Below are 21,360 nucleotides of genomic sequence, written 5' to 3'. Positions count from 1 at the left end.
GGTCTAGAGAGCACCCACATCACTTAAATCAGATTAATTTATACTGGCATAAAAGAGCAGGAAAATCATGTAGAAAACAACAGTTAAACCACAGGTAGACTACGTTGTGAAGTTCTGTAACCTTTTTACAAGGCCTTGAGGGCAAACATCCCAAATTGCCCTTGAGAAGTTAGTACTAAGTTGTCTTCTGAGCAATGCACTCAGCTATTCCAGGAGGCATTTAAAAGTCGACTACATCGCCATGTCTGATGTGACATAAAGTTAGATATGGGATCTTTCAGCTTTTACTAAAATAAATAAGAAAGCACCCCTGAAGACTCACATTAAAATGTGTATTTTATCTTTATGCAAAAATATAGAAAATGTTACCAATATGTTTTAATGTGAACTATGAACTTTCCTTGAAGAACATGACTTTCAACATGCATAGCCCACTGACCAATTAATTTTTTTTGTGCACAAATGTTATTGGGTATCCCAGGGGAAAATACCCAAATTAATAAAGACATGGGTGACAATAGATGACTTTGAATGTGCAAATATTGTAAGCTGATGAAGTAGTTTTAATTCATTACAGAAACTAAAAGTTGATGTAGTTGCCTGAAGATATTTTTCACTAATGAACATGATTCAATTTTGCCAAATAACAGAAAACACTCTGAAATGAACCAAAAATAAAAATCTAAAAAACTCAAGCCCAACATTCACACCATTTCAGATGAGGATGGCAGATTTCCTTCCCTAAAGTACATTAATGAACCAGATACATTTTTAAATCTGCAGGTTTAAGTAGCAATTTAAATTCCCCCTGCTTTTGTAACTGGATTTGAACTCATGATTTCACATTCCATGAGTGACCAGCCCAGTTACTCAACAACTATGCCAGTGTGACAATGCCCACCATAAACCCACTCTCATTTATATCAGAACCACCAGTGTCCAATGGACAAGGGGAGTTCTGGCATTAACATCAGATTGTGGCATTATGTACAGATGGTCAAGTTAAAAAGATTCTTACTTATCAAGATCCTCACGTGCCACAGCCATATGATATGCAGATTCTAGAGTCAGGACACCCTGAAATAGATGCAAAGCCAAAGGTAGGGTTGTCTCTACATTCTCAATGGCATAGAGTGCTGAACAGATGCAGTCTGATGCAGCCTCATGCAGGTTTGTTGATGTATCATCACGTTGCTGGAAGAAAAAAAGACAAATATTCATCAGCTTGTATGGGAGAATAACCAGGGATCCCACCACAGTCAACAAACAAGGACCCTCACTGAAAAATGCTAAAGGGGATGCTGGCAGTACTCTTCCTATTAGGTGTCCTCTCCAGCTCCATGGCACAAGTCAAAGAGAGAGACAAAATTTATATTGGTAGGAGAGGAACAAGGACAATTCACAAATTGAACAAACCATGTATGCCAATCATCTACCTTAATAACCTACTACAGATGGTCATACTTATGTTACATGGCTGAAAAGCAACACTTGAACTACCATTTATGCCCCCAACCAAGCAATGAAGATATAATGGAGTATCAGCAAAAAAGTCATTAACTCTAGGAGGTAGAGTGATGTCACAAGTATTTTTTCTTCCAACACAAGTATCACAGAGGCATTAGAATAAGGAGGATCCTCTGTCAACTAAATAATTGGCACCTGGTATCTCACTGGGTTTTGATTCCAGTGAGCATGTTGTTCCAGTAAGCATGCTGTTCCAGTAAAATGCCATCAATCAGTCATCACGAAAATATCTAAACAACTACATACCAGTGTCTTTCATAACTAGGCCATGACCTACAGCAGAAACCACGAGCAGCTATCAGCAAACTTTCCCAACTTAGGGAAATTTAAGGTCAACTGAAGTAATAATATCAACCACGAAGTTTGCCCTGAAGGACTCACCAAAACCTGAAAAAGGATTAACAGTAGTCGGTTGTTTGCCATGAAGTTGCTATCCAAAACACCCAGGTTAAACCAGCTGCCCAAGCATCGGAACACTTTCATCAGAGTCTTCTCCTCATTGCCACAACTCTCTGTACAGGCTGTCTGGGGAAAAAGAGATGGCCATTATGGATCTTCATGACAAAGCAAAAAATATTCCTGATTTACAAAAGCTGTGAATCCATGCACGGGTCTGCAACTGACTGCCTGCACACTGGTACCTCAAAGTGGTCATAATTCTCATACACATCTTGACATTTCATATGGACAACCTGTTCATCCACTAGGGGTGGATCAACTTAACCTCATCCAAAATTTACATGTACACATAAACTTCAAAATACAGAATTAAGATTAGAAAGAACAACTTGTAAAAAGACAGTCCCAAACAGGTTATCAGGTCATGCTGAAATTTAGACTTCTTAAGAGCCTCCTCTGATTCTTCCTCATATAACTTTTAATTTAACCCTCTTCCCCGTGCTCTTTTGTACTCAATCTGGCTTGTGCTTAGTAATCTTCTCCTTCAATGCATGTATATGATTTACCCCAAAAATTTCTAAGGAGGAATAAAATGAAAAAGTTATCTTCTTAATTAGAAATCAGAACTCTAAGATTTGTTACCCTCCAGTATTAACATTACATACATACCAGCATGGATACCACTGTGCTTGAGGAGTATGCCAGGTCCTCAATTATTTCAGTGCGGCGGTTGGCTCCTATTCGAAGGGAGCGACTGTGAACTTCCTCTGGGAGCACAGTCAAGATTTCTAACAAGAAGGACAGGGATGAGGGGTCACTGCCATACCTGAAATTAAAGGGATGATGAATCAAAGCCACATCTTAGATTAAAAGCAATCAGAACCAACCAATTGCCTAAAGACAATCATGTCACCACACCTCCTGCAAATTGCCTCGTTTGTTTCCCCCTGTACATTTCAAGACCAACATAAAAGAATTTAAGTTCATATTTTACAAGCGCAATTGGAATGAAAACCATGCAGCTTGTGTCAGGGAGATCTCTTAGTACAGTGTAGGCTTTCCAGTTATTAGTACACTTTCGCAAAATCACAAAGTTTGCTTCACACTTTGGTAAGCACTCGCAACATAAAATATATCTTTTTGTCTCAACAGATGAAGGCCTTTTAACGTGACAGATGGGATGGATGAACAGGTTACTGCATACCTCCAAGTAAAATAATGATGCATGGAAAGGGTAAGTAATTGGAGGGAAGGATCATCCTTGGTTATCTTTGCCGAACCATGATCAGGAAGTAGCTCCTTCTGCTTTCTCATTAAATTGCCCCAAACCGCCCCCCCCCCACCCCACCCCCCTGGTCACTTACTTTTCAGTTAGCATTTGCACACATCCTTTCCATGAAGCCATCTGCAGGGCAAGATCTGCAATCGCCAGAGCCAGCTGAAGAGAGAAAAACTACTTCAGGACCTGTAACCCAGCATAAAATCTCATCCATTCTACAAAGCAAAACTCTCAGAAGCAACCAATGTTGAACCATCCTCATCACTATTCTTGCTCATCTGTCAATTTTTATTCCATAATTCAGTAGGTGGTAATTTTTCAGTCTCAGACTGGATAACAGTGCACATAAATTTAGTCAGCAGAGAACAGATTTATCTGGGTCGAATGCATCCCTAGAAGGGCCAACGGTTCTTTAATGTTGAGTTTAGCATCACTTTGCTAAATCCAGGGAAGAAGAATGCAGATTGGGGATATCTGAAAGAAACGTTTCATAACTAGTGATCATGGAACCATTTCCTCCAGTGCATGATAATGTTCCCTGTTGTCCATCATCTTCTTCCAAGATCTGGTTTAATCTATTTCCACTTATGTCTGGTTGCTTAATCACTTTAGGGGGATTTTAATACAATTTTGGTTCAAGACCCTGGTTCGATACATGTGCAGTTTCCCATGGTGCACTTTAGGCCTTTGCAAAACTGCCATTCTAGGCAAAGAAACAATTAGTTAACAAGGTCTAGCATTGAATAACCTGGGAGTAGTACTTACCATCACACAGGGAAAATGCACACTTCATGTCATCTTGCAACAGATAGGGTGTTTACACCACAAAGTAAGCAGAACAAATAAAGCAATTTATAAATAAATACTGAGGGCCATTAGTTGAGCAACTCCCACAAATGACTTACATAATAATATTCAGAGATAGAGAAGGGATTGTACACAATCCTTCTTATCCAAAACTGACCTGTGTAACAATCACAGGAGATACGTCCTTCAAGTTCTGAATATGGGTGAGTAGCGAGTCTCGTAGAGACGCATGTGTTTCAGGGGGAAGTTCATTAAATGATGTCTGAATTTTCATCTTCATTGTCTGAGCTGCAAAGTAGCAGAGCTCCACCTCTTGCTGTAACTGAAGTAGCTGGTCTGCAATCTCCCAAGCATACACCTGAGGATGGAGGCGCAAAAGGGAATGTTATAAGGCAGACAGGCACAATTCTCTCAGGAAATCCCAAAGACATCTTAATCCAATACATTTCAATTTCATTTCATTTGATCTCAATTATATGATAAGAAGCAATAACAAAAAACTAATTGTTTTTGCATAGCTGAATATTCACAGTAAGAAGCTCAAGATAAATGTGCATTGTACTGGTAGGTATCATGGGATATATCAAATGTTGCACTGGTGTGGATTCAATGTTTACAGCAAATAATGCCTAAGATTATCCAGGCATTCGCAGAATAATTACTTGTACATCACCTATCACACAAAAAGGCTGCTGGTTACCCTTTTGTTCCTGCATCAACAGGCCCCATGGCCTGAACATTTAATTCCATTATAAAGATTGTAACAGGCTCTGTTTTAATCTGCATTTGCAGTCAAGCCAATGACTCCCATGAACATTCCCAATGATTAAATAGCAAAACTGTTAACAGGAACCATTGTTTATACCAGGTTCCACTAGGGTAGAAACCATTGAGATCAAGAAAAACTGGCTCACCCAGTCACCTTGGCAAGGTGGACCTCCCTGTCATTATTAGCTCTTTAGTCTAGAAAAATGAGATCAAGTTTATCTGAGCATTCACCAGATTTTTAAACAGTCCTAGGTTTTTGACCTTCATAAACTCACCTCAGAGTCCCTTTCATTAAATATCCAGAAAGTTCCACAACCCAGAAACTAGAAGCATAAAATTTAGGTTTACTTTCCCAATGTGGCAGTGAAAGAGCGCTACACTGCTGGAATGCCAACACAGATGAGATGTTAAACCAAGGTGTTTCCTCTCAGATGGAATGAAATCTCCCACAACTTTATTTCAAAGAGGAGGAGAAGGAGAATTCTTCTCTGCTCCAGGCTAAAGTATATCCTTCAATCAAAATACTAAAAACAGATCATTTGATCACTATCTCACTCAAACAGCAGATTGGCTGCCATGTTTCCTGTATTACAACAGTGACTGGACTTAAGTCACGTCCTTTGTAACATCACAAAGTCATGAAAACCATGGACAAATTTCATCAAAACAGTGTTCTAAAAACCTAAAAATTAGAGCCAGATTTTTCAAGAGTTGAGGAACAGAACATTTCTATGCAAAGGATGATAAAAGTTTGGAAGTCTATTCCACAGCCTTATATAGCTGAGAACATAAGAATTTGAAGTAGTAGGCTATTTGGTCCTTCATGCCTACTCTGCCATTTGACAGCATAACGACTGATCTCGGCGCCACTTTCCTGCACTAACCTCTTTGACTTCCTTAAGATCTAAATATCTGTCAATCCCTATCTTAAATATACTCAGTAACCAAGTCTTCACTGTCTTTGTGGGAAGAAAATTCCAAAGATTCTCAGAATGAAAGAAGTTGTTCTCATTTCTGTCCTGAATGGCTGACCCATTTTTAACAATGGGTTTTCGATCTGAAAGTTGTCCCTATTCCTCTTCCCACAGATGCTGCCTGACCTGCTGTGTTCCTCCAGTATTTCCAGCAACTGCAGTTTTTCTTTTTGTTTTTCCCACTGAGACTGTGGCATCTGGTTCCAAACACTTCAAATAGGGGAATTATCATCTCCACATCCACCCCATCAAGCCCCCTACAAAATTTGTTTGTTTTAATGAGATCACCTCACATTTTTCCAAACTTGAAAGAATATAGGCCCTCATAAAATAAATCTGACATCCCCAGAAATCAATCTGTTGAACCCTTGTTAAACTCCCTCAATCATAAGCAGTTACAAAAAAAAGATTACCCGAGTATACCAAGTGATGTTGATGGGCTCTCAACCACAAGATTATAAATTCAGATCTCTAGATGCTCAATTATGAAAATAAAATTTAATATTTGGAAAGTGACTTTAAGGAAACAGATGTTGGAAGACATCAGCCATTCAAGCATCTGTGGAAAGAGAAATTAGTTTTTGATTGGGGACCCTTCCTCAGAACTGGGGGGGGGGGGGGGGGGGGGGGGTAGAAAAAGACTGGAGATTGAGAGTTTTCAAAGCAGAATTCAAGTCAAGTTGAGTTTATTGTCATATTTACAAATACAGTGAGGTACAGGTACAATGAAAAACTTGCTCACAACACATCACAGGCATGTAGAATTGGGGGGGGGGGGGTGGTGCGGTGCAGGGGGGAGCCTTTTCTCCAGCTCTGCTTTGAAAAATGACAACCTTCCATCCTTCCCCCAGTTCTGATGAATGGTTCCTGAACCAAAATTGTAACTAGTTTCTCTTTCCACAGATGCTACCTGACTGGCTGTGTTCTTCCAGCATTTCCATTTTAGTTTCAGATTCCAGCATCTGCAGCTTTACTTGTTTTCCATTACTTTCAGGAAACAAATTGGCTTTCCCAAATTAACTTCACTCTAAACTTGTGTTAGGTTTAATATCCTCAGAGCAACTCACTCACCCATCTTATGAATACTACTCATATCTCAATAACAAATACTTTAAAATTCTCTGTTTATAAAGCACCAAAGGTTCAAGAAGTTGAAGGTAACCAGGGTTTGGGCTCTAACAATTCCTCTCAATAACCACTGGTGGAGTTAGACCAGGCAATTTCAAATCCACTATTCCCCAGATTGGGTGAACACTTTGGAGAGCACCCACAGTTAATCCACAGGGACAACTCCAAGCTTCCTGTTAGTTACTACTTTAAGTCTCCATCCCACTCTGACTTATCTGTATGTGTCTTCAATTATTACACTCCTTTGTCTATGTATGCAATTATTACACTCCTTTGTCTATGTACTCACTCTCTAACTGCCCTCATTTCAGTTTTTATGGACAAAGAACCATGTTCTCCCTCCCTAACCACTTCCATTAATCCATCAATCAGATAACCTTGTTTACAGCTTATCCCCAGGGCAACACTGGCCTCACCTTTCCATTGATATTTTCTTTGCCCTATCCATCCCTCTCCTATCCTTTCTGCAGCTTGATACCAACTTGTATTTTCTCCTTGCCAGTTCTGATGAAAAGTCTTCGACCTAAAGCATCAACTGTTTCTCTTTCCACAGATACTGCCTGACATACTCAGTATTTCCAGAACTTTTTTTCATTTTGATTTCAGATTTCCAGCATGTGCAATTTTTTGATTTCCATTTCCTGGTTGATTTCTACCTCCCTGGCCCAAAGCCAAGGCTCCCTGCAGTGCCTTTCGAGCAGTGGTAGCAAATTTGATGATGGCATTCAAAGGATCCTGGATAAGTACTGAAAGGAAATAATTTTCAGGGCTATGGGGAGAATACAGGGGAGTGAGTTGAGCAGAATTGCTCTTGCATTGAGCTATTACAGACTTGATAGGCTAAATGTCCCCTTCAATGCTGTAATTATTCTGTGACTTTGTGATCTTCTCCTTATCCCAAATCTGTGATCCCATCATTTTAGATTTTCCAGTTAGGAGAAACAGCCTTTCACCTTTCACACCCCCAACACCTCTCATAATATTAAATACTTAAATGAGATTCTCTCTGATTATTCCAAACTCCATTTAGTATAGACTCAACTTACTGGTCCTTTGGACCAGCCCTTCATCCCAGAAATCAATAGTTATCCTCCACAGAACCACTTCATAGGGAAGAATGTTATTCCCTTGGTACAAGGATTAAAACACACCACAATACTCTATTCATGGATTTACCAATCCCCAGCACCAATGCAGTAAGATCTACTTACTCTAGTATCCTACTTCTCCTGTAATAAAGACTAGCTCCCCATTTGTTTTCCTAATTGCTATTAACACAATTACACATTAACTTCTAGTCTTTTATGCACAAGGAAACCCAACTCCTTGAAATATTTAATCAATGAAAACATTTCTTTACTTCCAACCAAAATGAATAACCTTCTATTTCACCGCCACCTTCTTTCTGATACACATATCTCTTTGTAAGCTTTAGAGCTTTACTTCTTAACAAGTTATTTATTATCAATAAGCTTAGATACATTTGACGTAGTACATTCAATCAATTCATTAACCCAATGCTGTACATGCCAATAGTCACTGCACTGCTAAATGCGGCTGCCCATGTAACAGTATGTCATCCTGAACATGACCCATTTATTCATCCTCTTTTTCTGTACCTTGACCAATTCTCTATCCATTCCTATGTGGTTCCCAATCTCATAGGCAAAATTTTGTGCCACATATCCAGATCCTTTGGAAAATCCTAATTTCCCCCTTATCCACCCTAGAAATCCTTTTGATCCTCAAAAAAATCAATGACGTCCAAAATAGTTTCCCTTTCATACAATCATGAAAGTTTATGTTTCATGCAAATTTACACTGACTTTATACTATTCCTTTTTCAATTGTTTTGGTCATCCTTTTCTGATTTCTAAAACTCTGTCAATTGTTCTTCAACAATATAAATCTCTCTTTCAATTCAATGCTTTATTATAAATTCAGTCCCAGATAAGTCATTGTTCTTGTGGAAGCTTTATTTCTCAGTTGAATATATACCTGTCGAGAACAACTAATTATTTTTTATATTCATCAGTATTTATGTAACATCATACCAATGACATTAGATAAACGTTAGATTGGTATGATGTCACATAAATACTGATGAATATAAAAAAATAATCATTGTTCTTATTACATATATATTCAACTGAGAAATAAAGTGTTTCTGCCTTAGATTCAGGTGACCTGGGTTCAATCCTGAACTCCAGTGTTGTCTGTGTAGAGTTTGCATATTCTCCCTGTGATTACATGGATTTCACTATAAAACCTCACCTTTGTAACACTAATTAGATCAATTCTAATTGCAGCATTAATTCTTCTATCTTTTTTCAAAAACTTCACACAAATAAAGGCCCTTTAATTTCAATTTTTAAAACCATATTTCTTTGCTGCCATTCGCTAATGTACCTTACTTTCCCTTCCTGTCACGCATTGTTTATCACTGATATAGAACTCAATGCCTTTGACTTCAAATTTACAAATTTCCCTTGACTTAGACATCCCTCCCTCTCTCTTCCCTCCACCCAGTTTAAGCATCTGAGATAACTACTGACAGTAGGGCTTGCTGAATTTGTACACTGTTCCAATTTCTCTGCTTTCTAATTATTTAAATTATATCAAATTAATTTCATGTGCATCTTCGAATATAATTGCTTGAAGGAAGCCTTAAAAAGAAGTTGGAAATATTTGATTTCCTCTCCTCTGAATATCCCAAAGCAAAAATAAAAACCCTTGCACACAAAACCCAACAGAAAATAATGGAGCTCCTTAGCAGGTCAGACAGCAACTATGAAATGAGAAATAGGGTTAATATTTCTGATCAGCCTTTCATCAGAATATGAAATGAGCTGTAAAATGTTAACTTCTCTCAATCTTCACTCGATTATTTTTAACTTTTTAGACTAATATTTGGGCAACTTTATATTAAATCTGTAAGCAGGCCTTACAGAACCATTAGACTGCTTTCCTTTCTCTACTACTATTATTTTTTCTATGTGATTTATTCAGAATTTCAAACTAAATACTAAAATGCATAATTGCTGACATTAAAGTGGATCACTAACAATGTACTGTCTAATTGTCTTCATTCAGCTAGAGCCATTATTAGAACATTACCACTTTAATTTTGTTTTACCAAGACAGCAGTATTACATTTTTAGAAGGCGAAATATAAAACTATTGATATTAAGTTCAAACAGATTGAACGTGCTGAATTTTTGAACAGTTTTATTTTCTACATCAAACAAGGATCCTCACTTGAGGATGAGCATGGGCAAATATCAACTGTGAAGTTACTGAGATGAAAGTGGAGCTCACTGGCTCCACCGTCACAGGTTGTGTCTTCCATCAGAGGCAACTTTTTAAAAAATCCCTGCGTTGAAGTGAAGTTGTTTTGAATGTAATAAAGTTTGCTAACTGGCGGGTCCCAGCCCCCTACGCGGTGCTCATTTCTACCTCTGCCTCCCTCTGTGGGTCTCCAGGCCTCGAGTGGAGATCGGGCCTCGGTCACCGCGCTCACTCCCCTTCTCTCCACAACTTTGACAACTTCCCCTTACCGATCTCTGGAACTCGCCGAGCCACACGGAAGCGCGCTCCTTGCCGGCCGGATCCGGGTCGTGGTAAAGCGCTTTGACGGCCTGGTAAACCACAGTGAGCGACGGCCTGTCCACCGCCATGGTGTCCTGGGCCTGCGGCCCCGCTCGGGCTGCGGCACGAAGGAGGTGGGACTCTGGGTCCGGAGCCGCTCGATCTCCAGCAGCAAGCGGCTTAGTCCGTCCCGGGAGTCACGACGAAGGTTTAAGTTCAGTTCTTTAATTTGAAACCGCCTCACAGCGTCTCGAAGCCGCCATTGAGTCCAGACCGGAACTTGGCCTCACATAACAAGAGCTCCGATTGGAACACCGGACCGTCACTTCATGCAGACAGGAAGTGACTGGGGGGAGAGAGAACATGACGGACCTCGGACCCTCTGCTTCCCGGAATAGCTCATCACTGCTACCTTGGGTGTGTACTGACCAGACTTGTCCAGTGCTTCCCATTTGACAATGATATTCATCTTAGCAGTGACATTAAATGCTTGCAATTTGAGACACTAGACATGGCAAAGCAACGTGGCAACATAACAGAGGTGCAAAGCAAAGAAAACATTGTTAAATACCAAGGCTTGCATTCATGTAACTCCTTGTTGTTGCATGTCAAGAACTGTAGTGGAATCTGAAAGTGACAACCCCCACCCCTCAAGAAATAAAAAGATTTTTGAGGGTGCAATGGGTAGTCAATTGAAAATGTCAAAATTGAAATGTGGGGGATTTTCTTGGCTCTAGATCATATAACCAAGTGGGTAGCCGAATGAAAATGTAGCTCAGCTATGAACAAATTAGAGTCATAGAGTAATACAGCACAGAAATAGGCCCTTTGGCCCAGCTCATCCACACCAACCAAAGTGCCCACCTAAGCTAGTTCCCCATTTGGCCTATAACCATCTAAGCCTTTCCGATCCATGTACTTATTCAAATGTCTTTTACAAAACAAATTAAACAATAGTTTCCATTAATTATATCCATAGGTTAAATTGTGGGGCTGAAAGGTCTTCATCAGGGCTTCAAATATGTAGTTCCTTTGAAGGGGAGAGCATTGTTGATAAATATTAGTAGCATTTAAGTGTCTGTTGCTTTAATTAATAACATGTACACCTCATTGAGAAACCTTGCTCCAAGCCATCAGCCAGTCAGTATATGCATACTTGCTGAGCCATACAGTAGCTTCCTCAGTGATCACATGCAGTTCTTGTGCAATGCTGGAATTATGAAACAGTTATTCAAAGTGGGTTTTCACAAAGGTACCACTGTAAAGGTTGCATACTCACATGCCTTGCCCTAACTACAACCTAAATAGCAAATATCATTGACTACGTGACAGGTTGAAACCAAGTAGCCAGACTGTAGGATTTGTCATAAGGAACATATTTGGTGAATTTCTATATGGAACCTAGACTGACACCACAGTATGCATTCACCTCCAATTATACCACAGTGAAGGGACCATTTCCAAGAAAAAGACATTGTGTCACAAACACACAGGAAAGGGAAGGTGGTGAGTTTGGTAGTGGTAACTGAAAGGCTAAGAAAGCTGCAACATAATAAGGAACATGTGGTACATCAGTTATGCAAAGTCTTGGTCTGACCGCCTCTGGAACACTCATTGGCCACTCAACATTCTTCTAGCCTCTTACTGTTCCCTGCAACATTAGCAGCTGTGTCTTCAGCTGTCTAAGCTGTAAGTTCTGTAATTCCCTTCTTAAACCTCTCTTCTGCTCTCTGTCTATCTCTGTCTCTCAATTGCTTGAAGAGGCTCTTTAAAACCTAATTTTTCGACAAAGCTTTTGGAATGATAATGATCCTGTGAAACACTTTGGAATGTTTTCCTATGATAATAGTGCCACATAACTACAAGCGGCTGTGGTCACGTAAACCATTTTTCTGTCATTACCTGTGATCCTTTTGTTTGTATCTCATAATGATCCATATCCCCATACTTCTGCTGCTTATTTACTTTTAGAATACTTTGCTATTTCTTTTTATATTTTATAATATTTTTCATGGTTCTCTGAATTCCCAATTGTTCATTTTATTTCTTCTCTAACCCCTTCATGTTCTCTATTGTCATCCAATCTTTTTCTGTTTGTGTATTTTACCTTCATTTCAAATTTCCTCTTAGATTTTAATTTATCTGTAATGTTACATTACAAACTAGGTTTACAGAGAAATACATTTTTTTCCTGAACTATTGAACACCAGTGTAAAATCACCTAAGCTACAGCTTAACTGTTATTTAACAGAATGGTGAAATAGGTTTCAGATTGCTGAAGGTCCTATATCTGTAACACTAGGCTGAGGTCCATCTGTTTACAAAGAGCAGAGGAGTTCTCCCCATTGTCAGGTAAATATTTATCCCCTCAACCCACATTAAAAACAACATCTGATTATTTCAATCACTGTTGTTTTAGGATCTTGCCATGCATAAATGAACTCCCAAATTTCTTACATTATAAAAGTTATTCTTTAGCTGTAGGATGTTTCAGAGTATCCTGAAGAAGATCTGCTACCACCCTCAGAGGGTATAGGCTCCTCTCACTTGGACCCTCTTTCCCCATCAACTTCCAGGACCATCCACACCGTTTTGCAATCTAATTAAGTATTTGTGAAGTGTGGATATAATTGTAATATATGAAACACGTCATCCAAAATGATCACAGCAAGCTCTCACTAATATCAACGCATGTACAACAATCAGGTAATCTTTCTCAGTGATGTTGCTTAAGGGGTAAATCTTGACTAATGCATTGGGGGTAAGTCATTTGAATGAAACCAAAGGAACTTTTACTTCAACCTGAATTGGCAAATGGGGTCTTGGTTTAATATTTCAACCAAAACATAGCATTCAATTGCAGTGTCAGATTGGATTATGTTCTGGAATCTCCAAAGTAAAATGTGAACTCTGAGCCTTCTGATCCGGAGGCAGGATTGTTCCCCACTGAATCACAGCTGGGGTTATATGTCTGAAAGTTTACTAGAATATCTTAACAAAGCCCATATGGCTTGGGCTGAAATAGAAACATGAAATGGCATGAAGCAAACCATTCTATCCAAACATTTCAACCAGATCTGGTTTGCAGTTTCAGGACTGTGTGGTTGTGTGAATTTGCTGCTGCAATTGAACAAATTTCATTTATATAATACCTTTAACATGCAAAAGTACATTATCCTTTATTACAACAGGATTTAAGTACAAGAACAGAGATATCTTGCTCCAGTTATACAGGAAACCATTAAGTCTGCTTATAAATATCATGCACAGATCTGATCTCCCAACCCAAAGAAGGATATAATTGCAATTGAGGGAGTGCAGTGAAGGTCCACTAGATTTCTGGGATAGCAGTTTTGCCTTACAAGGAGAGGTTAATTAAGCCGGAGTAATGTTCCCATGAGCTTAGAAGAATGGAAGATGATCTAAATGAAACATACACAATTCTTACAAGCTTGAAAATGTAGACATGGAGTTGACATTTCTTTGAATGGGTTGTCTAGAACCAGATATAATACTTTCAAAATAAAGGGCAGCCATTCAGGTGAGAGATGAGAAGATATTTCTTCTCCAGAGAACAACGGGAACATGTCTACTCAATAGACCTATGGAGGCTCAGTTGCTGAGGACATTCAATAAAGAGATTAATCATATTTTGGATATTAAGGAATAACAGGATTTGGGGTTAATGAAGGAAAGTGGCTCTGAGGTAAGAAATCAGCTTTAGTCTTATTAAATGACAGAGTGCCTGTGAGGGGCTGAATGACCAACTCCTGATTCTATTTCTTATGTTCTTATTCAGCATGTGAACAAGTGGAACACAGATGAACAATGTTTGTGCTGAATATCCTGAGAGGAACACAAGGCTAATTGTGATTCAGTTTATTTGAGAAGTCTGAGGCAGCAATAATAAAACTATACAGAAAGGAAACTTCGTAAAATACAGATATAACAGGTAGAGTTGTAATTTTTGTATATCCTATGAGAGGGAGAAAAAAATAGGGCTCGTCCGGGATTTGAACCCGGGACCTCTCGCATTTTCAGACTTGATAGATCCCTAAGCGAGAATCATGCCCCTAGACCAACGAGCCCTTTTCCAGATGTTCATCTACATTTTCTTATTAAGAACACATACATTTCTGTGGCTTTCGTGCAAACAGCAACTGTAAAGGGTGAATCTCAGGTTACAGAACCACAGTCTCCACGTAGTGTCAGCACACAGAATCACCAGCGATGGTGCTCTCACCAAGAAAGGTAGTCTCCTCAGTCCAACCCCAAACTTCTCACTGAATGACCCAGACACTTTGTTGCATAATGTTCAGGGTGGCTCTATAACTGTATATATAGAGCAAAACAGCTGTGTGTTTCTGTATTTATACAGTGTAGGTTAGCTGTATTTTTCTTTGTGTTGTAGACTGCAAGATAGCTGTCTGTTTCTGTGTATGAATACAGTGCAGAGAAGCTCTGTACTTCTGTATACTTATAGAGTGCAGAATAGTAGTGTGTTTCTGTGTACTTATCCAGTGCTATATAAATATGGATTTCTGAGTATTAATACAGTGCAGGATACTGTGGCAGGACAGTTTTATGTTTCTGTATATTTACGCACTTCAGGGCAACTGTGTGTTTCCATGTATTTATAGAACTCAGAATAGCCATGTATTTCTATATATTTATACAGTGCAAAGTAGCTGTGTGTTTCTGTGTACATACGAGGTGCATTATAATTGCATTTCTCTGTATTCATACTGTTTGAGGTAGCTTTGTGTTTCCGTGCTTTAACACAATATTAGATAACTGTGCTTTTATCTATTTATTCTATGGAGAATGGCTGTGTGTTTCTGTGTATTTACACTGCAAGATTTCTGTGTGTTTCTGCTTACATAAAAAGTATTGCCCACTGAACCACAGCTGACAACCAACCTCAAAGCTTTATGTTTTATGACTATGGAGTGCTCCACTCTCAACCCTGATGCCAACTCACCTGAAGTCTACACATATGCACTGCCCAGCAGGGATAGCTAACAGCAGTCGGGAACAACAATCTTTGCCGATTTACCCAATTACCTTATATGGATGAGACTAATTTTAGGAACCTAAATATCAGCTGGTTTTAATCAGCCAACTCATTCCAACTAAAATTTGCTCTTTCCTGGTTTATTTGTCTCTGATATATCTTGCCCATCTGATGAGAAACATATGTCTGCTTCTGTGGGGGATGCCTGTGTAATTTGAGCTTCATCTTTGCCATAGATTAGCAGAGACGTGGCAGTTCTGAAAGTTATACTAAAAATCCTCCTACATTTTAGAGCAGTTGGTTTGTTGGCTTAAGGGGATGGCTTTCACCAAGAGGGAAATTTGTAATCCTGTAGTTTGGGAGGTCCTGAGTTCAAATCCCTATTAAGTCATTCATTTATAGTTTGCAGGAAGATATTGTAATATTTTAAAATAATTTCATACTGATTTATTATTTATTCAATTTAGATTACAAACCCTTTTTATTCTCTCTTTATTGAATTTTCTGACCTGTAGATGTTATGAAAGTCGGTAGTCTTTATCTGCAAGCTGCAATTTCAGTTATTTGACTTAGGAGTGTATCACAACCCAAGCTTGATACTATTTGGTTATGGGCTTCAGTCCAATTCAGAGATGTGCCAATGGAGTAGGGGGAGGATGCTCTCTTCTGGATTAAGTATTAAACTGAGGGCACCTTCTATACTCTTAAATGGATATCAAAGATTCTATGTACCATTCTTAGCAGTGCACCAGAGGTATCCCCGGTGCTTAGGATCAATAGAACATAAAAAAATAGGACCAGGTCACACAGTCTTTTGAATCTTCTCCGCCATTCAATAAGGTCACGGCTGATCTGATCTTGTTCTCAGCTCTGCTTTCCAGCCCAATCCCAGAAAAATTTCCCTGTACTTCAAAGATCAATTTTTCTCAGTCTTGCATATAGTTAATAACTCAACAGTGACAGCACCCTCAGGTACAGAATCCCAAAGATTCACAATTTTCCGAGAGAAGGAACTCCTCCTTATCGTAGTCTTGTGGTTAATTCCTCATCGTCAAACTATGACATCCAGCTCTAGGCTTCCATATTAAGGGAAAACGTCTCATAGCATCAGTCCTGTCAAGTCCACTGAGAATAATCTGATCATTTATCTTGCAGCTGTTTGCAGGACCTTGCTGTGTACAACTTGACTACAGCATTTCCAAATCTACATCAGCGATACCCTTCCAAAGTTACTCTTCCAAAGTACTGGATCCATATTAACTTGGGATAACTTCATGATGTGAAATGCACTGTACAGATGCAAGTTATTTCTTTCTTTCTTAAATCCATAAGCACAGGTTATTCAGCAGAGGACAGTAAAGCAACCAGGAGCTAGTAGCCAAGCTAAGGCAACCAACAATCACCCATTTATACAAATCCTACATTAATCCCACTTTTTTATTCTTTCCACATTCTCATCAATTCTCCCCAGATTCTACTACTCATCTACACACTTGGATCATCTTACAGTGGCCAGTTAACCTACCAACCCACACATCTTTGGGATGTGGGAGGAAAACAGAGCACTTGGAGAAAACCCACATGGTCACAGAGACTATGTGCAAACTCCACAAAGACAGCACCGGAGGTCACGATTGAACCTGGGTCTCTGGCGCGGTGAGGCAACAGTTCTTTTAGCCGTGCCACTGCGCTGCCCATATTCCAGAAGTACATATTCTAACAGTGAAAGGGTTCATTTCTCACTGAGAGGCTACATTCTTCCTGGGACTCTAATGACAATTGTCTAAGCTTACTCCTGGTTTCTCTTACTGATGGAAAGCACTAATAAAAATGATTATTTTAGGTGAAAGCTACCAACATCTATTTGCTAAGACATAATAGAAAAATGTTACACCAGCAGGTTTAGATATATTGCAGTATTTTACTTGACCTTATACCATACGTTCCAAAATACTAAAACACCAAAACGTTCAGTCTTAATTTTTTCCACATGAGATTAATCTCTTAAGTTTCTGACCGGCTTCAGAATAGTGGAAAAACAAAGTGAGAAATTATTTAAGGATAAATGCTACTCATCCATGTGATATCTTTGCTTTCACATCCATGCACAAATTAATCCAAGGAAAATTTTGAGATGTATCTTCACAATCAAAACTGAAAAATTAATTTTTATTGCCATACTTGTGAATCTCAGAATCAAGTCTCAAGTATCAGCATGAAGCTCAGCAATTGTAAGAACTTGATAACCTGGGGCTTATGGTTGACCCTTAAATACCTTCTCAAGTTGCCTAGCAATCCACTCAGTTGTACCAGTACCACTACATTTAAACAGAGAAGGGATAAAGATGGACAGACTACCTGGCTTCATAGGTACTGAATTCAGACGTGGCAAAGTCTCTCCTGTCCCAGTCCGCCTTCTAAAATACTTCTCACAAAAATCTAGAGATTACTGTCTAAATCGGGAAACCTTTCCCATAGTCTAGTCACGCAACACCCACAGAACCATATCTTAAACGCAATGTGCCAGATTGGTTACTCTTTCCCAAAGGCCCTTGACCACAAGATTACCAATTAATGAGATCCTTTTCCCAGATTGGTTCCTCAACATATCGATCTAACAAAACATCTCACTTAAATTCCATGAATTAATCTTCCACGTTATTATAACAAACTTGATTTGTCCTGCTCATATGTAGATTGAAGTCTCCAATGATTTCTGTATTGCGCATGTTATGTGGAGTTCTAATTTCCTGATCTATGACATATCAAGTACTGTATTAGCCCTACTTATTGCTAGCCTATAAATAACTCCAACCAAAGTTTTCAGTCATTTGCAGTTTCTTAGCTTGATCTGAATTGAATCTAATTTTACATTATGATCTGTCCAGCCAGAATCATTTCTCACTACTGTTGCGACCTCCTCCCTTACTAATAATGCAACACCACCTCCTTTTCTCTTTTGCTGGTCTTTTCTAAATGTTGAAAATCCTGGAAGTTTAGATCACAGCTTTGGTCACCCTGCAGTCACGTTTCCGTAATAGTAATAAGGTCATCCCTGCTTTCTCCTAGTTGTCCCATTAATTCATTTATCTTTTGCAAATGCCGTGAGCATTCACATACAGTACCTTTAATTTTGTCCTTTTAATTTTTTTTCTGTACCTCAACTCCCTTTGCTGCTTGACCTTCTTGCTGTTTACATTATTCACTGTTTTCTAACATCACATTTTATTCCTCTTCTTCCCAAATTCCTTTGAGGTTCCTATCCCCTGCAAAATTGCCAATCTTGTCTCCAATAGCACTAGCAAGGATATTGGTCCCAGCCTTCCCAAGGTACAAACCATCTGATTTGTACAGGCTCCACCAGCCTCAGGAATAGTTCCAATGCCTCAGAATCTAAAGCCCGCCCTCTCTCTCCAGCTAAGATTCGTCTTCTCTATCACTACCATCACTGTCAAACCAAGGGAGCAATCCTGATTCAATGAGGTGCAGAAGGTCATTGCTGGAAGCAGTACCATGCATATCTAAAAGTGATGAGGTGCAGCCTGGTAAAGCTGCAGCAGAGCACTATATGTGTGCTAAAGAACAAAAGCAGCTCATGATGGACAGGGCTAAGCAATCTCACAACCAATAATTCAGATCAAAGCTCTGCAGTCCTAACACATCCAGTTGTGAATGGTAGTGAATAATTAAACAGCTAATAAGAAGTGGCTTCAAAGACATCCTCATGACAAACAATAGCAGGCCCCAGCATATGAATGCTAAAGAAAAGACTGAAGCAATCACAACCAGGTTCATCCAGAAGGTCTGAATGGATGATCCATCTTGTCTTCTTCCTGAGATTTCCACCATCACAGAAATCTCTCTCTAGCCACTTTGATTCCCTCCATATGATAACAAAAAGTGGCAGTGAGCACTTGTTTGGAGCGAAGGCTACGGGGCTAGACCACATCCAGCTGTAGTACTGAAGACCTGCAATCCAGAATTAACTGCAGTTCTAGCCAGTCCAGTTACAGCACTGATGTCTACCTGACAATGTTGAAAATTGTACAGATATGTCCTATAATCCTATCTGGCTAATTACTTCCCAGTCAGGCAACTTCAAATTAGCAACAAGGTGATGGCAATTATCAGGGTGTTCTCAGGTGGCACTGCAGTAAACTACTCACTGATGCCCTGTTTGGGTTTCTCCTCGACAACTCCAGATCTCATCAAGCTTGGTTGAAACATGACGAGGGTGATTGACCCTGACCTCAAGGTAGCATTTGACCGAATGTGACATCAAGAAAGGATGGAAATGTTCTTGGAGCCTCCTTCTCCCACTAGCTGTTTAATTATCCCCCCCCCCCCCCCCAGTTACGACTAGATGTGGCAGGACTTCAGAGCCGTTATCTTATCTGCTGGTTGTGAAATTACTTAGCTCTATCTATTGCATGCCCTTTGCTGTTTAGCATGCTTATAATTCCAGGAGTAGAGGCTCCAAGAACATTCACACCCTCAATTATGATTGGGCCCAGAATATGAATACTAAAGGCTAAAGCATTTGCAACCATGTTCACTTAGGCTACTCTGATAGCACCTCCCAAACCCATGACCTCTACCACCCCAAGGAGGACAAGGGCAGTAGGTTCATGGGAACACAACTCCTTGAATTTTTATGCCAAGTCACACACTGTCCTGATTTGGAAGTACATCACCACTGCAGTACCATCAGACATGTGCTTCATCAATTTTCCAGGATGGTTGGTGCTGCTCCTGATGGGACCTTCTGCATTCTACGTTGAACCAAGGTTGATTTTCTGGCTTAATAGTAATGGTGGAATGAGGAATGCTGGGCCATCATTAAAACTGACGTTTGTAAGTAATTTCTTCTCGAAAAGGATAGAAACCCTCTACCACAAAGGGTTGACAGATTTAGATCACTGGAGATATCGAAAGAGGTAGATAACTTAAAAAAAATCAGGGAATTGAGGGTTATGGGGAACTGACACAACAGTCAAGGCTTGCAAAGATCAACCACAATAATAGTTAATGGCCAGGAGGGCTCAAGGGACCAGCTGGCCTACTCCTGCCTCTATCTTCTTGTATAGTCCAATTGGCAGAAGAATTTATCTAGTGCTTGGATATAGAAATTAATTGAATCCATCATTTAGGATCAAACTGTTTGATAATGTATGCAGCCACTAATTTTCAATACTTAACCAGAGGTTATAGTAAATGTTAATCAATTATTCCTGGCTCCAACCACTGAATAATCTGGTAGAGTTGAAATTGTACTGCATTGTTGTACAGTAATAATAGAGCGAGGGATTTGGTTTGGTCATTTGAAATGGAATACTGTAATCCACAGGACAAAATTTAAGGAGATGCAAGTTAAACCCATTACAAGCCTAAAATGATCTTGCAAGTCCAAAAGGTTACGTGTGGAATTTTCAGACAGCATCTTTGTGGTATTTAGCAGTAATTTAATACTTACATTTGTGTTTTTATATTTAATTAACTTTGCAAGACATGCATCTTTCACCTACATATTATAGATTCCCATATCCAGCTTTATAATTGAAGCTCCCTCTGCTTTGAGGCACCACAATTGCATTTTCATTAGAAGTCAGCATTTGTTAAGACAAGTCCTCCAATGTGTAGACAGATTAGAAACAAGACATCAAACTGAGAACTGAATGCCACATGCAGAGTTGTATTTGATATTTCTCCACTTTAAGGTTACCATTCATCTTTATTTGTGTACATCTGAAAAACTAGATTAGCAAAATAAGTGAAAGGTAATTCACTGATGGTCAAACACTACAGCAAGATAGTTCTCGTTTTGTGATGATTTACTTCTATGCTTTATACTGGTGTTCAGTTGATAAGATTTTAAA

At 39.3% G+C, this 21,360-nt stretch overlaps 1 protein-coding gene and 1 non-coding gene across 2 annotated transcripts in view; both read right to left on the bottom strand.

Annotated features, from left to right (window-relative positions):
- Window positions 1-10,771, bottom strand: part of LOC127580507 (transportin-3-like) — a 48,606-nt gene extending 37,835 nt beyond the window's left edge. The window contains 6 exon segments of the mRNA XM_052034085.1: window positions 1,019-1,194; window positions 1,909-2,052; window positions 2,596-2,752; window positions 3,291-3,364; window positions 4,170-4,370; window positions 10,440-10,771. Coding sequence (XP_051890045.1) covers window positions 1,019-1,194; window positions 1,909-2,052; window positions 2,596-2,752; window positions 3,291-3,364; window positions 4,170-4,370; window positions 10,440-10,559 — 872 coding nt within the window. The 5' untranslated portion in view covers window positions 10,560-10,771.
- Window positions 10,772-14,468: 3,697 nt separating this feature from the next.
- trnap-agg (transfer RNA proline (anticodon AGG)) lies at window positions 14,469-14,558 on the bottom strand. Its single transcript is given in 2 exon segments — window positions 14,469-14,504; window positions 14,523-14,558. It is a non-coding gene; the product is annotated as a tRNA-Pro (tRNA).
- Window positions 14,559-21,360: the final 6,802 nt, after the last annotated feature.

The sequence above is a fragment of the Pristis pectinata genome, chromosome 19, assembly GCF_009764475.1.
Source record: "Pristis pectinata isolate sPriPec2 chromosome 19, sPriPec2.1.pri, whole genome shotgun sequence".
Lineage (NCBI taxonomy): Eukaryota > Metazoa > Chordata > Chondrichthyes > Rhinopristiformes > Pristidae > Pristis > Pristis pectinata.
The sequence above is the reverse complement of the archived record's forward strand: the minus strand, read 5'-3'. Positions and strand labels throughout refer to the sequence as shown.